We start from the raw sequence: 20,168 nt of genomic DNA on the forward strand, positions 1-20,168 counted from the left end.
CTCCTCCTCTCGGAACACATTACATCTCTTTGATAGATCAGCTCAGGAGAACAACCTGCTAGCTTTCCCTTCTGTTGATGTGACATTTCAGTCTTCCTTTTTACCATCTTTTGTTCACTTTTATGCACTTGTTTTCTCAATATTAGAATTTGTTTTGGTCTTTGGTAGAAATGAACCATGGGCCAGAACACTATATTTACTAAAATCAGGCATGTCTTACAAGGGACTATAAAGTACAGCCAAATCCCCCAAGTATTTTCATTATTATATTGTCATAATTTTCATAATTTTAAATAGTGTTTATATTCAGATCAGAGTAGATGTTGAAATTTCCTACAAGACAAGACTGTTTAAGAAATTTTCCATATAATCAAATATTTCAATTGGCTTTGCAATTTAATTGTAATATTTTAAATGAAAGGCATTTCAAAGCAAAACATACATGTGAGAAATCTCAAAGTGGTTAATCTTCATGTTTTAAAAATATTTTTACCACAACTGCTCCATTTTAATAAGGAATTCCAATTAACAAGCATTTTTTAACAGAAACATATCTTTGGGGAATTTATTTTAGCCAAGGCTCACAGACATACAGGCAGAATCTTAACCCAACTCCAGTTGCTTCTTTTCATTCTACAATATATCCTGGTTTTTCAATGTCACAAAATCAATATTCAGACTTCCAAATATTTGATGCAGTATATGAGCAACATAAGGCACTGTCGCCTAGAATAACCTCCATATGAAGAATGTTTAATGTGACCATTGGTACCCATGAAAATACTTCAGCTGCTGAGTGTCCTTTTCACATATGGGAAGGGTTCAATATAATAGCCAAAGCAGGCATTTTAATGTGTTTTTTTGTTTTGTTTTGTTTTCCATGTAAGTAGGACTATTTCACTTCCTCCATATATTTGAAGATACTATTCACACTTCCAACTAAGAGATTCTGGTTTGTGCAATTATTGTGCAGGTATAACAGTGCAAAGATGTTAACCAAGGTATCTCTAATACTTTGTCATTGTTCAAGCTTTTGGAATACTAGCACCGCCCACAAAGCACCAGCTAACATTCCTGGTACGTGTGGCTAACATCCCATGTCTATGCATTTTGAACAGAAGCCAGAATCTCTAGGGTAAGAGCACAGAGTAGGTAATAAACTCAGGAGAGAGAAAACATCAAAACAAGGAAGAAGATATTACCTGTAGTCACTACCACTGCCTTTGGAAACATCATCGCCCCAGATCTGGTGTGGTGTGCAGTCTTTCCTTTTCACTGATGTTTTGTACTTCACTGAATTTATATACGTACTTCTGAACTGTATTATATTGTTATGTTTTAAATGGTTTTTTAAAGGAATGACTGTAACTTCCAAATGCTAATTCAGAAGAGAGATATTTGTAAAAGATATTAAACCTCAAGCTGATTTACAAAGGTCACTGACCTATGAGGATACTGTTTGTTCCTTAAATTACAATATGTGCAGTGAGTCAGTGTAGTAGGCAATTTACCTTAGCTCAATTAGCATTTCATACTCAAAGAGGGAAAAAAAAGTATGTTCTTTCTCAAGACCTATTGTTTCTGTTTGAGAAGTTTTCATTTTCAGATTAAAATCAAAACCACGGAAAACCTCTCTTGATATTTCAAGTAGTACTTCTCATTTCCATATTCATTGCTGGAGAAACCTTTGTGAAATCCTGAACCTTTGTTTTTACAATGTCCAACTCAGTCTAGTGTACTTACTTGCAAAACAGTACCATAACCTACTGTTCAAATATCCTTGATCTTTCAAAAACAGATGGAAAAAATGCACTGAAAAATAGGATACACCTGATTAAAAACTGCTATACGGAGTGTAAGAAAAGGCAACATAACACGTTTCAAAACAGACCAACACCCATCTCTCAAGGTACGATTCATCTCACCTCACTTCAGTCATCTAGAAATTAGTCATCCAGACTAAACTAGTAATTTAGTCAAAGGAGGGACTGGCACTTCACATAAGCAAGGTAAATCTTCTTTGGGAAATCTTTATCTTGGGTTAAGAGTAAATGAAGTAAATAAGCTTTTAAATTGAAAACAGAACAACACAATCAAATCTCAGAATACCTACTTGGCTTTTTCAACTTTGAAAAAAGACAAAAGTAACATCCATGCTGAAAAAGGACATTTGACGTTTCCCCTCCCGCCTCGTTTCTAGGTAGTAACTGTGCTGGAATTGCAAAACTTTGCTATAGTTTTTCTACATCACTAAGGATAGCTGCCTTCTGGACAGTCTTCTGTTCACAGGCAGCTGCTGCATGTCCCTGTAGATTTTTTAGGCAGTGCATCTGTGCAGTCATCAGCCCCTTTCATCAGCAGCCTACCCTGATGGCCAGCTATTGCTTGCATTTGGGAAACAAATTCAAACCCATGAAAAAAAATGAATACTGGATTTCTAGGTTCATATCTTCTAACCTGAATAATAATTTGGGTATTCCAGCTGACCTGGACTCAGTTTCAAATTCAGCGAAGCTATCTGATCTTCAGAGATCATCTGTCCTTTCTAAAAATCAAACCACTTCAGGCTGGTTTAGCTTCAGTATTAAAAATCTGAAAAACTTTGGGTTTGTGTTTTAGATTTCATTGGATTTTGCAGCATGGTCAAAATGAGACACACTTGTAAACTGGAGAATAATAACTACTCTTATTCTGTAACTATATGACCATGAAGAGAAACATAAATGCACTACCCTACTTTTGCTGTTTATCTATTTGCCTTTCATTATCTGTAGATCAGCCAAGATTAATGAATTCATTCTGAGCCAAATGGTTTTTCTAAGTAAATTTTTAGCCACAGAGTGATTTCATTGATTTTTCCCATTTTTGCATTACTACACACAGAAGCACTAAAGGCTTAAAAAAACCCACAAAAATTAGCAAAACATTCCTTACTGGCACTTGAGATAATATTTCTGCCAAATCCATGACTGCAGTATTCCAGCAGTGTTTCAAGCTCCAGTTTGAATGACTTGAAGTCAAAGAATATTTAGTCACATTTGCAGCACTGATTGTCCAACTAAAATCTCCCCACAATTCTATTTGCAAATTTGTAAGTGACAAAGTAGTATCATTTATAAGTAATAAAGAAGTATATGCTTTAGAAATGAATACTGAGTATACAACATATGTGAGAACTTATTCAGCGTATATGCCAACAGGGTTTCAGTCTTCTAGGGGGCTCACGCCTCTCAACTGTGTGTCAGAGCCCCATTTCCAGCACATCATCACACGGGCTGGACACTTTCCAAGTGTGGAAGCTGACACACAACTAACACTGCTACAGTGTCTCACGCAGTTTACTAGTAGTATTCTGAACCCTTTGAGCTAATATTCCTTAGAATCACACATCTGATCACGTTCCCAGTAAATCTCTTTGTGGAAAGGCTTATACTAATTACCCAAATTAGAATTCCCCGCCACCTGATTTCTATGCCATGAAGTACTATATAAATGCTGATACCACAAAACCAACTATCCTTCTGCATATCATTATCACTACATATATGTAGTGTGTTTACTATTACCCTAGGCCATTCATATACTCTTTCCTGAAATGCCAGGCTTAATTGTTTTATGATAATCTGCCAGCAAAGGAAATGTGCACTGGCAAGTCTCTTATACCATATATTCAAAACAGTGCATCTCCATCAAACATACCTCCACCAGCCTGCTGGTGTGTTCTCGAAAGATAGCAGCATATTCCTTTATTTCTTTCTCTCTTCCATTTTTAGCGGCTTCAATGAGAACTAAAAGTGGCACGGTGGTATCTAAGAAGGAGTCTGAGATGTGATCTATAATGGCTTTACGGAGCTGCAAAAGAAAGCATTACATTAGTATCTGCTGATTGAACTATTTATTAAAGTCTACTGTCATTATTGTCCTTTAGTATTTTATAACATAAACATGTACACACTGCATAATTTGCAGGATTATGTGTCTGAAACCTACTGCAGCTGCAATTTATCTATTACATAGAAAATTATTTAGTTTTAGGGACAATTTTAATACACAACTACCCATAAATGCATGTTTGTATGTGTGAGTGTATGTGTGCGCAAGTACAGATGCATAAAACACTTCAAACACGTACTAGTTCTGCTGAAATCAAGGGAGACAAACCAATATTCATGTTCTTTGATGAACAGACTACTTAAATTATTCCACACATGAAAAATTCCTGTTAGACCCAACCTAATCTCTCCTGGGCATTTTTTCTTGAAGTTCAGATGCCAAGGGAGAAAGCTATTTCATTTTACAGTGAAAATATTAATTTAACTATGCTTGTACTCACAAAATAGTCTACATCACGTTTTCATAATTGTAAAATTACCCAATTATTTCCTACCTTGTTGAAAAACCCAACAATGCAGTTTGATTAGCAAAATGGTAGCCTGATTATGCCACCTGATAATAGATCAATAGAGCAAGAACAAGAAATGAGTCTGAAGTTCCATTTTCTCTATTTAAATTAATTGTTCTTGAACTTTTTCCTTAAATTATTAAAGCACCGTAACATTCTGCTACAAATTACCTCTCTTAAATTAGGTTTCATGTAAGCTTTTAACTGATCTTTGGGACATTGCTTCACTTAAGAGGTTATTTTCCATGTTGAAAACCTATACATGGCAATTTTTCATTTTTACCATAGAACACTACAAGAAATATAACAATAGTAACAATACATGCAATGCAACTGAATTATCAACTTCACTAAATTTCCTACTCCAAAAATTATTTTTATAATATATATAAAAGATATTGATTGGAACAGAAAAGAACATCAAAGGCTTTTAAGCTCTTACATGTTGGCAGGTTTGTTGCCAAAGGACGTGTTTTCACTTAGCGTTTGCTGCAATGTACCTGTGTGAAAACTCAGTAGAAGTAAAGCTAGAAAAATGCAAAAAACCACAACCTTTTTGATGCTGCTGTTCTTGTAGGTAGGGCAGTGAACATGCCCAGTAGAAATAATGGTAGAGAAATCTGTTGATTATCAAGAGAAGATTTGGATAGCCTCACCATCTAAAGCCAGCTCTGACTCACCAGACACATGGCACAGACAAATCTTACAAAAAAATATAGATAAGGTTACGTTTGGAATTTTTTTTTCTTCTAATTTATTGCAGCTTATCATATTAGAATATACGGTCTGGATACATAGCATGTTCTCAAAAGTAATTTACAAAGGCTATGGGATTCCAATACAAAATTGGATTTTTACTGTCATATTCACAGTCCCAACTTTATTCAGGCTGGAATTTGAAAAACAAAGAACAAAGAGATAACAAAGAGCTTTACTACCAGGAAAAAAATACCTTGAATCTCCAGTCCTGTCAAGTTACCTGTTAAAATTTCTGTGTTGGAAAAGTCTAACTGAAGAGAACAGACATACTCACCTGCTTAAAATTAATTGCATGAATGTGACCTCGAGGAATCACAGTTTAAACATTAAGATTTCCGTTTACAATAATCAGCAACAAAAAGCTGTGGAACCCTACCCATGGATGATGATTCATTATCTCCAAGATAAATATTTTTGGGTTCTGCACAGCCCAAATTTTAAGATTTTTGCAGCTTTAATTTATTATTTGAGGATCACTGACTGCAATGACCCTCGTTACATCTGTGGTGAGCTTGAGACATCCAGTTTTCAAACCAGCAGCCTAATTTTCTCTCTCATCACATAATTCTTTGCTGTAGCTTTTTACTGGTTTCCCTGGTTTAATTAACCTTTCACATATAAATTATCGTTATTATTTTGTTCTAAGAAATCCTCTATCCTGCAATTAAACAAAGTGAAACATCTTGGGAAAAAAAATAAAAAAAAAAAAAAAAGGTAATGCTGTGTCTTTGCTGAATACAAACAAGTTTGAAATTATGTTCCTGTTGCAGCTATGCGAAGAATTACACAAAGCTGTGATTTTCAAAAGACAGTTTGTGTAGCCAACAACAAAGAGATACAATGTAGAACAAGGAAAAGAAGAAGACAAAAAGCAAAAAGAAGTATCTAGAGCAATATCTATTTCTCTTCATCCAATCATAACAATCGTTGTTGTCATGACTCAGTAGGTCTGCTTCTGACTCTGGCCACCTCTTGAGCAAAATGTTAAAAGATAAGGGTACATAGAAGCAGACAAAAAACAGTACCAGTAGTGCTAACAAGCAACAGAAGAGATTTTGTGCTATAATTAAAATTTCTTTTATATTTTTAAGAGAAAGAGACACCATTGGAAGAGGGAAAGCAGAGGAAGGATGATGTCTGACAAATAGTTTTATTTTTAAGGTGCAAGGTCCTATCTTACCCTTTGAACAGACTGTTACAGGAGTGGAAGCATGGAGAGTTTTGGGGTTGATATCAAAGCGCATTATCAAATAACATAGGAACATGATGTTTATAAAACATTGGGCATAAGGTTGTCAAAAACAAACAGTGGAGAGTAGAGAAGGAAATCCCAGCAGCTTTTTGCAACAGTCTGCTGTATCCTGATGAGTACAGAACACTGTGTTTGCCTCACAAGTCTGCACCTGCAAAAGTCCTCGAGAAACTAAAGATTTGGTATTACTGAGGGATCTCTCTTTCCTCTTCGGAAGGGACGCCAAGAGGGCAATCTCCTTTGTGTTCAGAAAAAGCTATCCATGATGAAGAAGCAACATAGAAATACAAGAATATCATCAGGAATAACATTTATAAAAAAATGCCAATCAAAACTGTGGAACCACCATAGGAGAAACATGTGCAGTCCATTCATGGTCTACTGGGAAACAACTTGGAGTTAAGAACCAAGTATGGCAATTTCTCAGAATTAGAAATTGGAATGAATAGACAATCCCTTCCTAAATATTCACACAGCTCTACTAGGCAGGCAGGCAGTGATCTGGGTAAAACTGCACACACAGAAGTGACATGCACATCTCTGGCACGATACAAGTAAAAATCAAAATAAAATGGTATTTTAAATCTCCACAAGTACTGGCCAAGTCCTTGAAGTGAATACAAATCATTTCATTGGAAAAGCCAGAGATTTTTACAAGTTCCAGAATACGCTGTGTTGAGATAGCTACTTTTGCCTTCAAGCCTTGGCAGATCCAAGCCTTCCTTCAGTTTATTTACTGTGCTCTACAAAGATGTTCCAAGGGGCCCATGGCATAACCCATAATCAGGTAGTGATTGGGCCAGCACCTACGTGATGGTTTTGTTAATTGTGCACTACACTGCAGAGATGTCAAGAAAACAACTTCATAAGGTTTCATCTTCAGACCCAGTTTCACAGAGGCAATCCCAGTAACTGACTGCAAGCAGAGAATATTGTGCACACGAATAGGCTATGAGAGTCTAATGTAATGCCAGTTCTGGTACACATATCAGTCAAAAAATTCCAAGTATTAGAAAAGCTGTAAGAGTAGACCAAATAACAATTTTCATGTTTCTAGTAAAAGTGCTGGGGGACAGAATAATGAATGTTAATAAGTGAAAGCAAATAAGACTCTGCTGCAATACCCACAGGCACAGAACTCAAAATTTCATCTTTCCCAGATCAAGAATTAGACATACAGTGAGCACTCTTCCTAAAACAATTCTTAGGTCTTTCACATATAGGAACGCAGAACTGGAGATAGTAGAGGAAATATTTCTCATAAATACCTTCCACTGTCAAGAAACTGTAGAGCTACCCTGATTAGAGAAAACTACAGGTTCTATATGGACTATAAATCAGGCATGACTACATGCAGCCTGAACATTCTGCAAAGGTTTATAAAAACACACAAATGTAATTAGTTAACAGATTTTAAACACCGTGACAGAGGCAGTCCTATCAAGGTCCTATCCTTTCCCTTTGAACAGACTGTTACAGAAGTGGAAGCATGGAGAGTTTTGGGGTTGATACCAAAGCGCATTATCTGTTACAAGCTATAGTTCAATCAACCCATGGAAGAGACTGTGGGACAGAATGGGAAAGTTCCTAGACACACAGAGCTTGTGATGCAAGTTACTGGATGTCTGAGCTGAATGTATTTTTGATGGAATGTGAGCGGAAATCTGACAGCTAGTTCATTGTAAACACTATATTTATATAATATTCATCTTCCAAGGCTTCCCCTGGCTGATTATGGAGATGGGAAGGAATTTATTCATCACCTTGAAGCACAGGCTAGCTTATAAGACTGAACACCAAGTTGGGAGGGATGTTCTTTCACCAGAGAGCTGACAAATAGCCACAGCTAGAGACAGGATGAAAGCAGTGCGTGCTCATGTTCTGCATATCCACAGATTTTCATAAAGTTGGTTGGGGTAGCCTGGCTGAAACAACTACCAGCTTTTTAGCTCTCCTTTCTACACTGGCACATTATATCCTTTTGACACAATTTACAGTTTTTTCTCCAAGGTGTTCCTTGCAGAGAAAGGATGTAAACACAGCTGATGGCTACTGCTCACTTGCTGCAGTACCCTGACGTTGTGGATTTTGTTCCATGTCTTACATTAGTCTGAGGATACGGGAATGCAAAATGGGTGGGTGGACTGTAGACCAAGACCACTTTCTGTCATGTGGTTTCCATAACTGTAAAGAACTAGACATAGTGGTGCAGTGGTCCCCTCAAGGTATCTGTTTCAACAACCAATAACAATTCAAGTTTATTTAAAATAAAAAATGCATCTCGATGTCTAAAGTACTTCACTGATATATTCCTACAGCAAATACATATTTAGACATGTATACATGTAGAGTTTTGCCTATGTGCATACACATATTCACACAGTATAATTTGGCAGGATTTTTTCCCAGAGTTTTGAAAATTTATATGTACATATTTTGTGGAATAGTGTAACTATATTCAGTATTTTTTTAATATAGAAGAAAATTTTATTTTCAAAACACAGTCCTACAAAAACTGAAAATAGCAAATTGGACAAGCATTCTTCCAGTCTTCTTTTCCACCCTTTCAGTTCCCCAGGTCATTTACCTGTCTGCGGAGGTCTCTTGTCTTCTTGCACATACTATCTATTGCAACATTCAAGGTGTTACTTCTCTCTTTCTTGTCAGTCTGTAATAAATATGACAGAAAACACAAGAAAGATTATTTGTGATCTCTTTGCAAGCATGTTCTTTGTGTCCTCAGTTCATCAGAACATCTGGTAAATTGCACATGATTAAGGATTTTTTTGAAATGTAATGTGTTTCAGGAATACTGCAATACCCACAGAATGCCAATTAGTGATGTTCAGCATAATAGGCTGAATCAAAACATATTCTTTACCAGCGGTATATAGGAATGAAATTAAACACTTATTATCTTCTGAATTTCTGCAATACTCTTTTAATAGTCCAGGGTTGGAACAATTTATGGAACAAAATTAATATAATAATTATCATTGATGCCAATCCATTATCACCATATTCACATAACAAATAACATTTTCTCTCTACAAGCAGTTTATAAATTCAGATGTCCACAACACAATTTGGTAGTGCTAAAGCAGCATTCATTATTTTTCTCCTGTGAAACAGAATGGGTGAATTTCAAAATGTTCAAGATGTTGCAATGCAAAGTCAATAAACATTGTCAATGAAAATGGACAATCTCTTCATTTAACAGTATATTCATTCTCAGCATCAATAGAAGAATGAGATATTTGAGAGGTCTTAAAAGAATCAGTTGTACACTTTCCAAAAAAAGCTTAACTTTTCATTTGTATCTATAAGCAAAGTACTTATTATTAGCTATTTGAAAAGTGGTGCTAACACCTTTATTGAACTGCCAAGCATTTTTTCTGTACAATATTACCATAGTAGTTCTGTGTCTACTAGTTGTTTTAAATAACCTTTTTTCATGTTAGTACAAAAATTGTATGTAAATCTAAAATGTCTGATGAGCTTTATTTCTCTAAAGCAATCATTCATTACACACTACCTTTGTGCTGCCCTGGTCCAAAGGAAAGTAACCACAAACAGTGGAAGTGTCTTTACACAAAGTCAGTACATGTAACATTTCCAGGGAAAGTACCTGATTCTCAGAAATATTAAAGAAATAACTGTGTATAATGAGCATAGCACTTGGGCTTCAGTTATAGTACACTAGGAAGCCTATACTATGAACATGACTGTCTCACTTTGTAAATCATAATAAATACTAGTGAAAACAAAAGCAGTAATATCTTGTTAGGAGCGTAGGTGTATAACCTTGTTATATACAATATACCATACTTCAGTCAGAGTTATTTCCTTGCTAAACAAAAATAATAATCTGTGAACAGAGCAGTAAACTTAATATTAATGCAAAGACTAGAGATGATCAAGAAAGAGCTTTTACATTAAACCGAATGTGCAACGTAATAAATGCCTTGAAATTATTAGTACATTCTCTATCAACTGAAAGGAACAACTACTTTAAAAGATTAGGTTCATTTATTTAGGCTGACATAGAAATTTTCCAATTACTTTCCGGTTTTGAAATTGCTTACAGCCTTCACACGGAACAGATGATAAAACACAGGTCTTGGAGAGAGGTCTGAACTTCACCTTGAAACCTTCAGGGAATCCCTAAAGGTAAATACTAACTTTCTGTTTCACAGTAATGTGACCATTTCTTACACCAATACTTGCATAGAAACAGAAGTAAATAATGACTATTGTACTATGTTTTGCAAGCTATTGTCAGCCTTGACAACAAAACTGATCCCTTCTAAACTGTGCGGTAAGCAGGACCAGTAAAAACATTTTGGATACAGCTCAGCTTATGCCTATGCATTTTCAGGTAACAAAGATGCATTTCCACATTGGCACATCCTTTAAAAGCTTTATATTTAGAGCTTATTTTTTTATGACAACAGAATCAATGTAAAATATTGGGATTTTTCGAAAGTTCTCTAGTAAGCTGTAACTTCAAAGGTGACAACTAATGATACAACTGGCTCTAAGCGAACCTAAATCTCTGAAACAGCTAATATGAAATCACCTCACTCAGTGCGTGGCATAAAAATATTGAACAGCGAACAAGAAAAAAATACTTTATTTGCAAATTCTTAATGTAATTGTCAATAGTCAATACCTAGAAAGCAAACCTGACTATAATTGAAGTTATTCTTCACCTGGAGCTTTCCCAAGAACTAAATACACAGTAAAATGCAGCTTCAGACTGTAGAATGTGGACAGGTCTAGAATGTGGGTAACCTCAGAACTGCAGACTCTCATTCTTCCTTAAAGAAATTCAAAACTCAAAAAAACCCACATCAGTGCTTAGATAAAACCTTATAAAGAGTGAAAAATTTCAAAATTGAGTACAGTCTGTTAAAGTCAGAGGGACACCTGACTACTGTGGGAGTCCTAGTAAACATCACTGGCCTCACACCAGGACCTTTGAATGCTGAATTACTCCTTTAAGTTAAATCTATATTCCCCTGCAGGCTTCCATCTCAGACACGTATGTGACAATAACAGTTCAAGATCTACACTAGATGATTTTACTTTTTAATAGCTGAAGAATACCAAATCTAATGTTTTAAAAGCGTATACTAAACCAATGTGAAGCTAAACATGATCTGAACATCCCTACACTATGCTCCCCTCTCCAGTAACACAGCTAGCATGTCTGTATTCACAATACTCTGCATCTGCTTGACAATTAATATTCTTCTCATGACTACTGCCCTTAAAAACAAACAAGTCTGTCCTGAAATAGTTCATTCTTGTACAGGGTGGCTGAATTAAGAAAAGAGGTAGGAAAATTACGCACATTATTCTAGGCTCTGGATTTAAAAAAAAATCATGCGTTGGAGCTCGCTCCTCTCTCTCAGTTTTTCTGCACTCAGCTACAGTTTTATTCTGTAAAATATATGTTAACAATGGCTATAGGGATCCTTTGTGAAGATATTACCAGCAATATCCAGCTCCTATTTCAATGCATTTTCAACATATGAAACATTTTACAAGCACTAAGTCACGTTGTTATTAATACTCCACTAAGTGAAAATAAGTATTTTTATTTAACACTGCATAGCCTGAAGATAAATGCTGAGTACTGCCAATAATACAGGCCTATCTATTTCACAGGCTGGCAAACAACATTAGTTGAATGACTCAAAAACCACATGTGCAGAAAATCTTCCCAGGCGGATTTTAAATTAAAACAGCACATATCTGAGGGCAGATTCTCAGTTGAAACAAATCACTGTGTCTCCACAATTTTTAATGGAGTTCATTTATATCAGGAAGGGATCATGACCTTCACAGGCATTACAGAACCTTCTGCACTCCAAGGTATACAGATGCAAATGAATGTGTTTGCATTAACTACACAGCCTTGAAGGACTCGAGAACACATCTCCAGTGAAGTCTTTGGTGGGTACGTGCCAACAGTTAACGGTATTAACAACAACAGCAGTAATTCTACAACCTTCATACTTCATTGAGTTGAAGAGATAGAGATAGCTTAAACAAAGGAATATAGTTATACTGATAAGGTTTTTAATTTCACTTTGTTTATACTTCTGAAGCGCTACAAATGTTTGCCTAATAGTTGTACTGTGTCTCCCATCTGAAAACTGTTTAGTAGATTTTAAAGAAGATTTGGGCAGAACTACTTAAGAGATTATCTAATCTCTTCAAGTACTGAAGCTAATAGATATGGGCTAAACTTACAAAAGTGTTATAAAAAAAGGTTATATTAAAGACAATCAGCCATAGGTATTAAAACTGTAAATACTATTAGACATTCATTATGTGAATCAAATAACACACGCCTTTTAGCTATAATCAAGACTTCGGTTACAACACAGAACTGAAGTGCTCTCATCAGCAGAACTAAAATAAACAAGATCTGGCCAAGAGAAATGGAGACAGTTTATCTGGGTATGTGCTGGTGATAAGGTATTCACATGGATTTACTTAACTCTGGCAATGCTGCCCTCCTTGAGGTCCCCTTACAGTCATCACAGAAAGTAACCACTTTTGCATCACCTCCAAAGGCCCTGAGCCTCTATTCGCTACAGAGGGTGGTGAGAGAGACCTGGTGTGGCAGGCTGAAGTTTTGTCTTCTGAATAGTCCCCCAAAATACTAATTTTATATTTAAAAAAATAAACACCACATACTTTTAAAAGCAAATTATAATAGGCCTTCATGAAGCACCCTAGATATTTTGGATATATCCACCTGAAATAGCTATCAAGATTTCAAATATAAAGTCATCGTTTTTCAAAAGTAGCCATTCATGTTCAAAACCACATCTGTAGACTCTAGCTTTTCAAAGTTGTGGAGTAAAAGAGAGAATATGAGTTTATCACATCCATGATGAGATCAGATGTCTTCTGAATCCCATATTCCAGAAGAGCTGGAGTCTCGAATATAAACTTTAAAACTATTTTACTGTAGTCCTAAAGGATTCCTTCAAGTATTTGTACAGCAACACCATGGTCAGGAGATTCTATCCGTGCCGTTATGCAGGGCCTCAAGAGACAACACCTGAACTAGACTGCAAACAGCAGAAGTGGTCAGGATCTATCTGGGTCCCTTGTGCAGAAAAAGTGAGGTTGGAGTAGTGAATGCAAAACCTGGAGCTTGAGCCTCACTCTGAGTTTTTAAGAACTGTGCTCAGCCAAGTTGTCTGTAACGGAATAAATATATGCAGGTACTGGGCATTATAGGGTTATAAGCAGACTACATCAATACAACTAATTATATCATACACTTCTGTGTGTGGCATTGCCTACAGAAACTACAAACCAGTAAGTAATTAATCTTGATAGGCATCCTGACTTCCTTTCCTTACTTGTCAACTTGTAAACACACAGAATAGGCTTGAGATTCAGGGCATTCCTGATGTTAGAAGACACTCAGATGCAAGTTCACCTTGCATTCCTGGGCTTACCTTGGTTTAAAACAACAGAAGTTAAAAGAAAGCAATGATACTTCACTGGAATGTTTACAATTACATACATGATCAAAACCAACTTCACAACCTTAATCCATATTGCACTCATAGGCTCTCCTGAAAGTAGGTTTCCATACTTAAAGGCCTATGGCCAGAAACAGGCATGTTTCATTTCCCAGGATGCGTCTGTTCCCAGACACTCACTGTACAGCCATGGGAGGACAAGAGAAAAAAATCCAACCCACTAGTATGATTTTCATTGCTTACCTCCAGCAGACTCTGTGATCAGAATCTTTTAATTTAGTTCAACGTAGCCAAGGACAATTTTATGTTTAAAAAGACAAGCACATTTCTTGAGATCAGTTCCCTATGGAAATATTCAAAAATTGTCAAGCTAGAAGAGAAGCACCAATCAATGCTATGATAAGTTAATACATGTCAGAGCTCTAATTAAATGATCATTTCAGGCTACGTGTTGACTGACGAAAATCCTGTACTCAATAATTATTGGGTCCTGTACATTGTACTTTAATTAAAAAACCTAAATCCTCATCCAATCTAAAAAACGATACTAAAACAAAATCGCAGTCCCATAGAGATACCAGGCATTTTACATCTGTTGTTACAATGTAGCATTTACCATTTCACATTTTTTGGTATCTGGTGCTTACAAATGTTTGCTCTTTTGAATTATGAAGTCATTTTGAGTTCTAGACAAAACCATAACAGTGATGGGAAAAATTAATATTCAGTATGAAAAGCAGTTTCACGATTTCTTATGTGTGTTGAAACAATGTTGCAATTACTTTGGAAAATTCCACACAGGGATTTCTTGTGCAAAGACAAAAATAAGGTGTGGGGTTTTTTGTTTGTTTGTCTGGGTTTTTTTGGACTTGCTTTTTTTTTTAATATCTAGCTCACAGAAACCCTGGTCCTTCAAATCCTGGTGTGCAATTCAACAAAGAAAACTGCAAGCATCTATCTGAAAAACGAGAACACACACACGGAAAAAAACAAAACAAAACAAAACAATAAACCTAACAAAACCACAAGCCTTTGTAAGGGAAGATCCAGCTCAATCCTCTTATAGCCTTCGTTTATATGAAAACATATGAACTAATAGAGAAGGGCCAAGAGGTTTGTCAACTTGATCACAGTGGGTTTGGTTGTGCCAAAATGAGTTAGTACAGTGCTTCAGCCATCAGTAAGTCAATAAAACTAGTTCCACCACTTACATTCTTTGCTGGGAGAAGGTAAAGGACTTGTCACCTTGAAAGGTCATGTGAAGAGCGAAGAAATAGGAGATGAGTGCTTAGCTAAGACCTGTGACAAGTGCCAAGTCTGGGGCAGTCAAACCACAAGAACAACAACAGGGTCCCATAAACAACACATCTGGATTCCTAGTTTAATCTAATATAAAGAGGACACCTCTCAAGTAAGTTTTCTTTCTTACTGCCTCTTTGTCTCATTTTAGGCTGATGAAACCCTCAGTCCCATTACTGTTCAGTCCCAATCCTACAGTTCCCATCACAGTAGGAACAAAAACACTTGTAACCAATAGGCAACACATCAAAGAAACCTGAATGCTGTTAAGAACCTCTTTGTACCTCCTTGTACCAATTTGTATATCACTTAGCTCTAGAAGTATTTGCGCCTTACATGCAGAATTAATGGAAACAATATTTTACCCTTCAAATTTTCAACTTGTTCCTCGAAGTACAACTTCCAAGTAGAAAACAAGATCCCTTGTTGAAGGTCAGGTATCTAGTTAAATAAACCAGAACCATTATCTTCCCCAAAGCTGTAGATCTCAATGGACAAGTTTGTGTCAGATTCAAACACAAAAGGAAGCCAGTTCTTTACAGTTCTAGTGTTCAAGTATGTCTCATGTTTTTAAATAAACTTTTTAAAAGACCTCTTTGTTCCCCATCCTGGAAGTGGATAGGAGCAACTCTTTGAGTGCAAATAACCTCATTGGAACAACAAGACCTTTTAGACGCATGAAACGTTATCTGTATATATTTTATTTCTCCAAAATCCTTAAGGATTCACAGTAGTGCCACCTCACTAACTACTACCTGATAAAACTCTTAAATGAACATTTTAAAAGTTACTCAAGGAATCTTCTGACAAGACAGTAAAGGCAGAAGTTGACATTTCTGACATTTTAAAGAACAAAAATTCCTTTGAAAAGACAAAAGCTTCCAGGCCTTTTCATACAGCATTTCAAAGCATATTTTTACGGCACATCAAAAGCTTGCAAAACGAAATTCATTTACAAGTATACTTATTACCTTTCTTTGTTACTACAGGAAACATCAAGAATGAATAACCCATGAGTATTTTAAGTTGAAAATCACTATATTTGCTCAATAACACAGATTCCCTACTCTATTAGACCAAGCTCAGTGCACTATTTTGAAGACAGCTGACTCAAGAAAACCTATTTGTGGGAAAAACAAGTAACTAAATTTAAAATGGGGGGGGAGGGAGAGCCAAGGAAATAAACACACAAAACCCAAAACCAAACCCCAAACAAAAAAAAGACAAAAACAAGGGCATGGAAAATCATATGCACCTGAGCAAATAAGAAATCCCTCATATGAAACTGTTTCTTGTTATAGATATTTTTTTTCTCCTCAACAGCTTCAATATGATACTTTCACTTTTTTTTTCCTCTTCAAGCCATCACAGCCAGCTCCCTCTGGATCTAATGCTGTAAGATATGAAGTACCTCAAAAGAAATGAGTTACCTCAACCTCTATCGATATCAATTGCAGTGCCAAGGGCTCTCCTCACCGTGTGAATTACCCTTTCTCAATCATTATGCAGGAAAAATCTTGAATTTAAAGCTTCTCAGTATAACTCACTTTTACCATTTGATTATATCTAGTTCCTAATACTGCAAAACAAATTTAATTCTAAATGAACATGCATAAAACAACCTTAAAAATAAATTGAATGCTTAACCCTTTAATTAAAAAAAGCAGAATTTTTCAGATCGTAGTTAATCCTAAATTCTCAGAAAGAATTCTGTTGCTGAATATGCATCATAATGCACATTCTAATCCACTCTACAAAACATTGGTGTCAGGCAACTGAAGGTGGGAAGGGCAGCCAAGGTATCACAAAGGACAGGACTGGATCTCTGGTTCCTGGTAAGAGAATAAGGATCTTTAATTCTCTTGAAGGTGACTGCGAGCAAGCCAAAGGAGAGAAGGAGAAACCTATGCTGTTTTCAGTTTTTATTGTTTCTTTCTGATATGTAAGGCAAATATCTCATTACATTAGATTTCTCTTTTTCACATTGGCAATATTAGAAAATTTCAACATGATTCCAAGGTAATCCTAAGAAAACTCTATGTTTTTCTACTATTTTTGGGGGGGAAAAGAGTCACAGGAAGTGAATGCATCATAATTGGCCAGTTGCAAAGCAAATACAATAACTTACTATATCTAATGCAAAATCAAAACTCGTGGGTACTTCATACTTGAAATATGCAATATGACAGTCTTTACACTTGATAGAGAAATTATAAATAATAGGACAAGAGGTAACAGTTTTAAACTAAAGGAGGGGAGATTCAGGCTGAACATGAGGAAGAACTTTTTTACACTGAGGGTGGTGAGAGCCTGGCCCAGGTTGGCCAGAGAGGTGGTGGATGAACCATCCCTGGAGACACCCCAGGCCAGGCTGGACGGGGCTCTGAGCAACCTGAGCTGGTGAACATGTCCCTGCTCATGGCAGGGGTGGCACTGGATGAGCTTTGGAAGTCCCTTCCAACCCAAACTATTCTATGATTCTATGCCAATGTTACTTTATTTTGGTTTGTATTTCAACTTCACAACTACTGGAGGAATCGGCAGGGAGTAACAAAAAAAAAAAAAACATTTATTTTAATCAGATGTTACTGTCATTCCCTGATGATCCAGGAAGGAAAGACAAACATAACTAGAAACAGAGCAATATCCATACTATTGAACCTTTAACAAGAAGTGTACTTAAGGTCGATCTGCTTTTTACTAAGAAGCACTTTTCTAAGTTCCTAGTACAGAAGTTTTTAACTGAATATCCATCTACCATTCACCAAGGTGTTCCCACAGTTTTACATGAGGAAAATAGGAAATTAGTTGGAAAAAACTCATCCTACAGCAGCAGCACAAGGCTTTGCTATGACAAATTTGGAGGTTATATGCTGTTATGAGAGGGAGGAAGGAGATGAAGGGGGAAGAAAATTTAAAATAAAATGCTGAGACATTTCTTCTCATCCAGATTGTTTAAAGATCTTAGCTGTACTCTAAATCGAAAAGTTATGGTCTTAAACAGGAGCCATAAAAACGTCCAGCGCTAAGCTACTCTCATTCTTCCATACCTAGGGATAGACTTGAATTAGTGCAAGTTCCAAAGTGGTATTCATGCAGCAAAGCAAAGGCACATCCTGCACTTTTCAAGACAGCAAAACAATCTTACTGTTGTTTTAGACATGGTATTTTAATGCACTATGTACTACATAAACAGATTTCAATAGACTTAAGAGGAGTATAACAACATTCAAATCAGCATTATATATATACATGTACAAATTTTTAAAAATATATATAGTAATTAAATATACGTTTCTGAAAAAAACCCTCTCTTTCAAGACCTCATAGCCACTCCATACCATCCAATAACATCACACTTTCTCCTTATATTTCCATTATATCAGAGTGATGTGAAGAGATAAGGAAGGCAGAACAGTAAAACTAAGAAGGTAATTTCTTTTTTTCCTTTACCAAGTTTGCTATCTTCACGCATTTATTACTCTGAGATAATCTCTATGATTCCACTCATGATCACTTATGGAACAGACATGCCACAATATTTCTTTTAATGGAAGCCCAGCACACCCTTGTATTACCACGGATGGGTAATGAAGATTGATTTCCCCAATCCTCTTGATCTGAGACTGCAGCTATGGACATGTCCACAAATAAAGGAAATTCCCCTTGTAATTATTCAAAAAACCTACTTAGTTTCACTCACAAATAATCCATACTCTGTAATAGTTCTGTGCAATGATTTGAAGGAAGCTGTTTGAGACAAACATGGGTGGAACCATGACGGAACTTGGTCTACACACAGAAACCTTACAAAAATAGTTACTTCAGCTCTAAATCAGGCAAAGTCATTTTAGGTCATTTCAGCTAACGTGCACGTTACGCATTTGAGTTTCTTCATAACTGTACTTTGATTTAAAAGTTAAAGTCTGAAACTCCAAACAGACAAAAACTATAATTCCATGTAATTATGTATTAAATGTATTAGTTAATCCCTTTCTAATCCAGAGCAATTAATTTAATTTAAAACCACACTGTGATGTAATATGTGAATGTAGGAGGCTGGGAGTCACTTAAGAACGTGCAGTGAATGAAAACGCAACTTTTAGGGAGAGAACTAAGGCAAGTGGTTTAAACATTTAGCTCTCAGTTTTACAAATACTGCAGCTAAAGACTCATCAGCATCCTCTACATATAATGAATCCAGATTGTATGAATTCCTTACTATATGTCTTGCTTACACAGAGGGCTACAAGATAAGAGGCAGCAACATAAGATGTTTGGGGGATTGTCAGAGCAAATAACAGTTGATGGAATCACTGCACCAGGTGAATTCAGTGACATCAGTCACTCCCCAATAAAACACACTATTATTTATAGCAACACAGTGAAATGACTCCAAGGTGTTACTCCCAAAGCTCGTGACTAAACGTTTTTAATACTCTAATGTTATTTTAGAAAACCACCATTGTTAACTAGAGAAAATCTATTCTATTTCGGATAGTTTCTGCTGTAAGCACTTATGGGGGAAAGAACATGAAAGAGATTGATAAAAGAGCACTTGAAGGATACTTTTACCCTGATGACTGCCAGGAAAGAGGCCACTGCATAGCCATTTATTTAGCAGATTGATTTGGACAGTGAGAAACCAGAGCATTACTGTGGCTGTTGGATTATACTCTCAGAACAAGTTTGAACATCCTGGGTTTCTGTGCTACAAAAGAGAGGAAAAAACCAGGCAATTTGTTAAATGTAGCAGCTAACAAATGGAGCAAGGGAGGCTGTATGTGATGGCATGCAGGGAAGACAACTGAAAATTACAGTCTCCTACAGGGCAGGGATTTGCAGAATCTTGCACGAGATCAAGAAAGCCTGCTATTCAGGGCATATTCCTCTGCAGTTCTACACAGAAATTCTTTGTGTTTTCTCTTCTGCATTATTTTTA

The 20,168-nt window shown here is 36.2% G+C and overlaps 1 protein-coding gene across 7 annotated transcripts in view; it reads right to left on the minus strand.

Moving 5' to 3' along the window:
- CTNNA3 (catenin alpha 3) overlaps positions 1–20,168 on the minus strand; it is a 460,135-nt gene that overhangs the window by 171,028 nt on the left and 268,939 nt on the right. For all 7 annotated transcript variants that reach the window (XM_065067892.1, XM_065067891.1, XM_065067893.1 and 4 more), the window contains 2 exons: positions 9,001–9,081; positions 3,700–3,852 (listed from right to left, as the gene is read on the minus strand). In XM_065067892.1, the coding sequence (XP_064923964.1) occupies positions 3,700–3,852; positions 9,001–9,081 (234 nt within the window). The remainder of the gene's footprint in view (positions 1–3,699; positions 3,853–9,000; positions 9,082–20,168) is intronic.

The sequence above is a fragment of the Columba livia genome, chromosome 6 (assembly GCF_036013475.1).
Source record: "Columba livia isolate bColLiv1 breed racing homer chromosome 6, bColLiv1.pat.W.v2, whole genome shotgun sequence".
In the NCBI taxonomy this organism is placed as follows: Eukaryota; Metazoa; Chordata; class Aves; order Columbiformes; family Columbidae; genus Columba; species Columba livia.